This window comes from Chrysochloris asiatica, unplaced genomic scaffold, assembly GCF_000296735.1.
Source record: "Chrysochloris asiatica unplaced genomic scaffold, ChrAsi1.0 scaffold00104, whole genome shotgun sequence".
Lineage (NCBI taxonomy): Eukaryota > Metazoa > Chordata > Mammalia > Afrosoricida > Chrysochloridae > Chrysochloris > Chrysochloris asiatica.
This window is the reverse complement of record NW_006408622.1, coordinates 8,983,516-8,991,515: the sequence shown is the minus strand read 5'-3', so window position 1 is coordinate 8,991,515 and position 8,000 is coordinate 8,983,516. Positions and strand designations below refer to the sequence as shown.

Sequence of the window (8,000 nt, the reverse complement as noted above, 5' to 3'; positions counted from 1 at the left end):
CCCAGGTCTTCAGCACACAGTCGCTCTCCCTCTCTGGATCTAAAGTCTCCAGCTGCTCCATTGCTCCACGTCATCATCTCTGGCTCCATTTCAGGCAATATATATATTTTCTTATAAAAATAATTTCTACATTACAGAGAAGTATAAGTCCTATGTGACCACAGTCCCCAAGCCTAGGTATCTACCCGAACATACCACTATGATCAGTTAAGTATTTATCCTTTTTGCTTTTATGATGTAACAATACAAGCAAATGTAAATATGTTATTGTTTTTAAGTGCCATCGAGTTGGTTCCGACTTATAGTTACCCTGTACAAGGTTTCCAAGGAACAACTAGTGAGTTTGAACTACTGACCTTGTGGTTCAAACCAACCTTGCAGTCCAGTGCTTTATTCCACAGTGCCACACCAGGACTCCAAAATATAAGTATATATCTGGTACTTTTTGCCCCACTTAAAAATATCCCTATATAAAGAGGATCATATCCTTGGAAACCCTATACCGGGTCACTATGGGTCAGAAATGACTTGACAGCACTTCACAGCACCAACAACAATATGTGTATACTGCAAAATGTGGCAAATAAAGTAACTGCATGATAGAGTGTCTAAGGATTGAGTTGGTTTATGAAACCCTTAGGACAGGATGTTGGTGCTTTTGTGGTTTACTCTGACCGGTTAACTCCTGTCTCACAGTGATCCCATGAACTGTGTCATAAACAGCTAACTGGTTCTGTGTCATCCCCATGACTGGTTGCAGATTGAACTGGTGTAATCCATAGGGTTTGTGTTGGCTGATTCTCAGAAGAAAGTCTGGAGACCTTTCTTCTAGTCTCAGTGTGGAAGCTCTGCTGACCTCTGTTCAGCCTCATAGCCCCATGAAACTCTCCACTGACAGATGGATGCTGGCAGTGACTGAGACACATTGACCGGGAATAAACCCTGATCTCCCACATGGAAGGTTAGCATTCCACCACTGAGCCATCACTGCCATCAGGATAGAGCTTAATATGCAGTAAATGGTCACTAAATATTTGTCGTTGTTACTATTCTGAAATTTGTTTTTTTATGCTACATGTAGAATTGTCCATATAAGTTTGTTGCTGTTGTTAAGTGTTCTCAAGTCAGTTTTGACTCATATTGACCCTGTAGAAGATTTCTGAGGAGCAGCTGGTGGGTTTGAACCACTGACCTTGTGGTTCACGGTCCATTGCTGATCCTACAGTGCCATGCCAGGAGTCCTAATTTTAACTGTTTCATATATTTTATAATGCTGAGGTATATTTAGTCACTTTCCTATTTTTAAATATTCATATTTGGTATAATTATCACTCACCATTCACTGTCCGTTTGTCATGCTGTGATGGTTTTTGTATTGTGATGTTGGAAGCTATACCACCAGTATTTTAAATACTAGCAGGCTTCACCCATGGTAGACAGGTTTCAGTGGAACTTCCAGGCTAAGACAGACTAGGAAGAAGGAGAGACAGGCTACTTCTGAAGAGTTGTTGTTAAGTGCCGTCGAGTCGGTTCCAACTCATACCGACCCTGTATAGGGTTTCCAAGGAGCAGCTGGTGAGCTTGAACCACCAACCTTGCAGTTCAAACAACTTTGTAGTCTGACGCATTAGCCCACAGCGCCACTCCAGAGTTAGCCACTGAAAAACTTCTGAAGAGTAAGCAGTGGCAAATGGTCATACATAGTACTGTAAGATGAGACCCTCAGTGGCACTCAATATCAGAAATCCTACCAGAACTCCTCACTACAGAACTGCCAGCGAAAGCTGCTGGATGGTGATGGATGTGGCTGGTCACTGGGCACTGTGAGAGGCAGTGCTGGACCCCACTTGTTGCACTGCAGAAACTTTATGCTAGAAAAGTCCTGTGCGCTACCAGGACTGTGCACTGGGACAGTGCATGTGCTGCAGGAGGCTAGCCTAGGCTCTGGAGAAGCCTGCTAGGCTGGCACACCGGAACCAGGAGGGAGGGAAAACACCATTCTCCTGCAGGGCCTTCAAGCATCCTGCTGACAGGGTTAACCTGCCAGCAAAGAAAAACTATTCAATATCTCAGATCCATTTCACAGAGTAGGCAATGAAGGGGGGATTGGGGACTTACGGTGTGTATGTTTGTGTGTGTTTGGTCCCTGACTCCTAGCCACCCTGTGCAGTTTCTCTGAGGAGCAAGCGGCTGGTAAGTTTGGACCTTGCAGGTCAAACCAACCTTGCAGTCCAATGCTTTATCCCACAGCGCCACACAAAGACTCCTTGAAACTTACAGGCAATACAAAATTTACACATGGTTTTCTTAGAATTTTAATTTTTTCTCATTTAAATAATTTGTCTCAGATTGACTTTAATGCATGATGTAAGATAGGAATATGAGAATTTTAAGTGGACAGCTAATTGTTCTAACAGCTTTTATTGAAGAATCCATCTTTTTTCATCATTTTACAGTGGTGCTACGGTAGTCAGGTGGTAAGTTTCTATACATGTGTAGGTGATTGGTTTTTTTATAATGTCTTGATATTTGATAGAGTGAGTCCTTCCAGTTTATTTTTCAGGAATGTTTTGATCCTTTGTTGTTGTTGTTGTTGTTAAGTGATCTAGTCAATCCTGACTCATAACAACCCTGCATAGGATTTCCAAGGAGTAACTTGGTGGGTTTGAACTGTTAACTTTATGGTTCGCTGTCCAGTTGTGATGTGTTTAACAGATTCCTCATCATTCTTCAATGTTTTGTAGTATTCCATTGTGTGTACGAACCAAAGTTTATTTAACCATTCTTCTGTTGAAGGGCATTTTAGGCTGTGTCCATCTTTCTGATATGTCTCTTGTAGACAGCATATTGAAGAATCTTATTTTCTTCTCCTTTCTGCTTTTTATGTCTCTTGATGGTACATTTAATCCATTCACATTCAGTATAATTATCAATAGGTATGAACTGATTGTTGTCATTTTTCTGTGTAGTTTTTTTTTGTGTGTGTGTGTGTGTATGGATTCTTTGTTCCACATAATTTTCTATGTTGAGTTCATTTTGTTTGTGGGTTTCCTTTTCATTTCTGTTGTGTTAATGTTTACTAAATCTTTCTGGGTTTCTTTTTTTCATTTTTATATTTAGGGTAATTTATTAATTTCTTTTCTGCTTAAAGCATTCTGTTTTATCTTGAAATCTACTTAACTTCCTTGCCATTTAGAAGTTTGGTTTTGGTTTTGGTTTGCTTTTTAGTTGACTCCATTATACATTGATATTTCTGATTCCTTATTTTCAATCTTGTAGGTTTGTTTTATTTTAGATACTTCTATATCTAGATTGCATTCTGGGTGGTGTTGTCATGTATGGTAATCTTAGGCACTCAGTCCAAAGAACACCTGTCAGCATTTTTTGTAAAATTGGTTTGGTCATTACAATGCCTTTAATTTCTGTTTATCAGGAAATGTCCTAATTTCACTGCCATATTTGAGGGACAACTTTGCTGGATATATGATTCTTAACTGGCAATCTTTTTCTTTCAGAATTTTGTATCTGTCTCCTAAAGGTTTTATTGTGTTCTCTTTGCTTTCTTCAATCTTTCTGTAGGTCCGTTGAAGGTACCGAATTATCATTCTTTTGAATTCTTTTTCAGTTAGTTTCATTACCTTTTGTTCCTCAGAAATGTTTTCTGGTCATTTGTTTGAGCCTATTTCTCTTGTTTCTTCATGTGAGCCAAAATTGTCTGTTGTCTCCAGGGCATTGTGGGGTTGTTGTATTTGTGAAAACAAACAGTACAGTTGTTGGGCCCAGAGGAGCGAAATCTCTGGGGAACTCCTGCAATTCAAGGTGCTCATGAGGTGTTTGTAGAAGGGATGGGACAGCAGAGTTCCTGGCTCTTGATGGAGTTCCTATTGACCTCGCTGTTACCTATGTTCAGGGCACTCAACCTGGAAGTAATTTGTGGAGGCCCTTGATGGGGCTGGTATCACTATCTGTTAGGACCACAGGAACCTGGAGGCAGGGTACCTGGTTAAATGCTGGTCTACAGGGTCGCTATGGGTCGGAACTGACTCGACGGCACTTAACAACAACAACAACAACAGGCTCTATGGGTTTTTCAGTTCTAAAGCTGAGCTCACCTGAATCCAAGTGCCAAAACAGCACACCAAAATGGTACAGCCGGCCCCCACCTCACACTAATGTGGCTGTCAACCACGTGGCTCTGAATGCCCAGAGAACAGGGTCTGTGCTGGCTGTGGATGACGGTGGGAACTGGCCACACTTCCATCTTTTCTGTTACCTACGCAGATCTGCTTTGCCAGGCCTTCCTCAGCTGCCAAAGCTTCTCACTAGATGGTTGAGCCACGTCTGCCCAGCTACTCACCAGTCAGTCCCCCTCTCTCACCATCCCTGCTCAGCCTCTCCTCCCAGCAAGCTCTTGATCCACCTCTCTAACCTTTCTTCTGAACTTCAGATCACCAGAATTTTTATCTGTGTCTGTTTTATTTTTGTCTTTCATATTTTTGTTGTAGAGGGTCTGCCTAGTGCGGTGTTATGCGTCTGCCTAGCCCACCATCCTGCCAGAATTTTGCTCAGTAAATATATATTTGAATTTTTTTTATGTGCCAGGATTTAGTTAATGGAATTAACATATTATCCTTACCTTCATATAGCAGGCAGATATTAAACATTCAAACAAATGTACCATTTTCAGTTATAGAGAATGAATATGTAGGCAACCATTAGCAAAACAAAACACAAAGAAAGGAAGAAAAAAGAATGCTCAGAAAAATAATAACATGGAAGGGATCACAAAATTGAGATGAAGCTTTCAGGAAAGATCTTTAATAGTATATGCCATTTAGCAGAGATTTGAAAGGCAGCCAGAAACTTGCAGGCCTAAAAGTGGGGGAAGTTGGGAACCTGGTGGGAGATGAAATCATAGCAGGAAAAATTTAGTACATTTGAAGAACTAAGAAGGTCAACAGAGCTATAGCTTATTGTTGGAGAAGGTAGCAAGTTAAAAAGGCAGGCAGGCACTAGATCACCGAGGAAATTTTAAGGCCAAATTAAGGAGTGTAGGTGTTATCCTAAGAGCGATGGAAAATAATTGAACTATTTAGAACATAGCAATACCAGGCTAAGAGTATAAAAGTGAATATATAGGCAGCTAGATGAAATGCTGTTTTACTGATTTAGGCTTGGATTAGCCATTGACAATGGAGGTGGAAATTTCAAGAGATAATCAAAGCCTAGTCTAAAGAAGCTTGCTGTGTTAAGTGTTATAGTAAGAGACTGATGCTGTAATATTTTCAGCTTTGGACTTCAGATACTTGCTTAGAGTCTTACTTGAGCTCCTCAAATTAGTTTCCTTTCCTAGTATATACCTTGTAGCAAATAACTCTTCCAAAATAATAACTACCAAACACTGCATGCTTGCTCTTTGTAAGTACATAAATAGATTATGTGTGATTTCAAAATCATTCAGAAATCATCAGAGCTAGTATTCAAAGTATTCATCAACTGACACTTTCTTAGAATTTGCTAGTATCACATTATATCCTGTCTTCTGCTCTTTCTTTCTCTGGCTTTAAAACTTGTTTTTCAGTTACTTTCTGCTGCAACCTTTGCTGAGTCCCCTCTTCTCCCATGAAAAACAGAATTCCCAGGAAAACATTGCTGTTTTTCAAATGGCATGAACAAACCACATCTAGACACAGAATAATCTTACCTCTCCATTGCTCATTCTAAACTTACTCAATAGTTTAGTATTTCATTAGTGGGTTACTACACCAGGATGCCTTTCTCTTTTATCTCCTTCAGATGATCTATAAACCATATTTGTTACTTAATAAATAACAGGTAAATAAATGCTTCTCCATTTATTCCAGATTTCCCCTTCAAGGGTGTAGGTTAACTGCTTCAAATGGTTCTAGGAAATAAATTATGCTCATTTATAAATAGATATGATACTAGCTTAATCCTTTTAACAAAATTTGGATGGGCTTGAACATCTGTATATTTATTGAGCTCAGTTCTAGTGGGACTGTACATCTAAACCACTATCTAGGAACAATTCACTTAATCTATTTTCATAAATGCCTCCCCCACCTTCCAGGAGGACTTCTCAGTCTCTCCTTTCCTAGCCCATTTTTCAAAGTACCCAACCATATTTCAGGACTGTATAAGCCATTCACTTTAGATGGAAGAAATTAATTCCAGTTGTCTTCCTTATCTGTTATAAAAGTGTCATTTTTCTCAGAACACACAAAAAGTGAATGTTTACTTTTATGTTTTTTCTTTCAGACTATGAGACAAAGAAATTATTTCTGAAAAAGGAGATCTATGAACTGGAATCATCCTGATGGGAGATAATGGAAAGATTTTCAAAACGCAACATTGAGTGTTCAAGTTTCAGAGATGATTGGCAATGTCAAAGCCAGTTTGAGAAAAAACAGGGATCTCCGGAAGGATGTTTTAGTCAAGCGATATATACACCTGAAGACATGTCCTCTCTAAGCCGTGATCCATCTTTATTTGCACATCAAAGATTTCCAAGTGAAGAGCAATCCTGTAAGAAATGTGAGAAATCCCTTATCAATGACTTGCAAGTTCCTGGACATCAGAGAATTCGTATTGGCAAGAAATTCTATGAATGCAAGGAATATAAAAGTGCCCTTAGTAGGGACTTTTACTTTACCCAACATCAGAGAGTTCATAGTGATGAAAAACCCCTTGAATGTAAAGAATGTGGCAAGGATTTTAGTTTTGTATCAGTCCTTATTCGACACCAACAAATTCATAGTGGTGAAAAACCATATGAGTGTAAAGAATGTGGCAAGACCTTTGGTAGCGGTGCAAACCTTACTTATCATCAGAGAATTCATACTGGCGAGAAGCCTTATGAATGTAAGGAATGCGGGAAGGCTTTTGGAAGTGGCTCAAACCTGACTCACCATCAGAGAATTCATACTGGTGAGAAACCCTATGAATGTAAGGCCTGTGGGAAAGCCTTTAGTTTTGCATCAGGCCTCATTCGACATCAGATAATTCACAGTGGAGAAAAGCCTTATGAATGTAAGGAGTGTGGGAAGGCCTTTAGTTTTGAGTCAGCCCTTACTAGGCATCACAGAATCCACACAGGTGAGAAACCTTATGCGTGTAAGGACTGTGGGAAGACCTTTGGCAGTTGTTCCAACCTCACTCAACATCTGAGGATTCACACTGGTGAGCGACCCTATAAATGTAAAATATGCGGAATGGCTTTTACTGGTGGCTCCGCCCTTACTCGGCATCAGAGAATTCATACTGGTGAGAAGCCATATATATGTAATGAATGTAGGAAGGCCTTTAGTTTTGGGTCCGCTCTCACTAGGCATCAAAGAATTCACACTGGTGAGAAACCGTATGTATGTAAGGAATGCGGGAAGGCTTTTACTAGTGGTTCAGACCTCACTCAGCATCAGAGGATTCACACTGGTGAGAAACCCTATGAGTGTAAGAAATGTGAGAAAGCCTTTAGAAGTGGTTCAAAACTTATTCAGCATCAGAGAATGCACACTGGTGAGAAACCTTATGACTGTACAGAATGTGGGAGGGCCTTCAGCAGTAACTCAGACCTCACTCAGCACCAGAGAATTCACAGTGGAGAAAAACCCTATGAATGTAAGGAATGTGGGAAGGCTTTTGGCAGTGGCTCGAAACTTATTCAACATCAAATCATTCATACTGATGAAAAACCCTATGAATGCAAGGAATGTGGGAAGTCTTTTAATAGTGGCGCAGCACTTAATCGACACCAGCGAATACACACTGGTGAGAAACCCTACAGATGTAAGGAGTGTGGGAAGGCCTTTAGCAATGGCTCAAACCTCACTCAACACCAGAGAATTCATACAGGGGAGAAACCTTATGGATGTAAGGAATGTGGTAAATGTTTTGGAAGGAGTTCAGATTTTAAGCAACATATGAAAAGTCATTCTGGAGATAAACTTTGTAAACTGGAAACTCTTATGAATTGCATTTAG

General features: G+C 40.0%; 1 protein-coding gene and 1 pseudogene across 1 annotated transcript; one reads left to right on the top strand and one right to left on the bottom strand.

Moving 5' to 3' along the window:
- The window catches only part of LOC102816894, a 32,066-nt pseudogene extending 26,354 nt beyond the window's left edge, over positions 1-5,712 (bottom strand).
- Positions 5,713-6,479: 767 nt separating this feature from the next.
- On the top strand, positions 6,480-8,000 carry LOC102816502 (zinc finger protein 345-like). Its single transcript, XM_006867396.1, has one exon. It carries the CDS (start codon positions 6,480-6,482, stop codon positions 7,998-8,000), a length of 1,521 nt encoding a protein of 506 aa, XP_006867458.1.

What these genes read in the sequence shown, in the direction of transcription:
- LOC102816502 (XM_006867396.1), top strand. Translation starts at nt 6,480, where the DNA reads ATGTCCTCTCTAAGCCGTGATCCATCTTTATTTGCACATCAAAGATTT.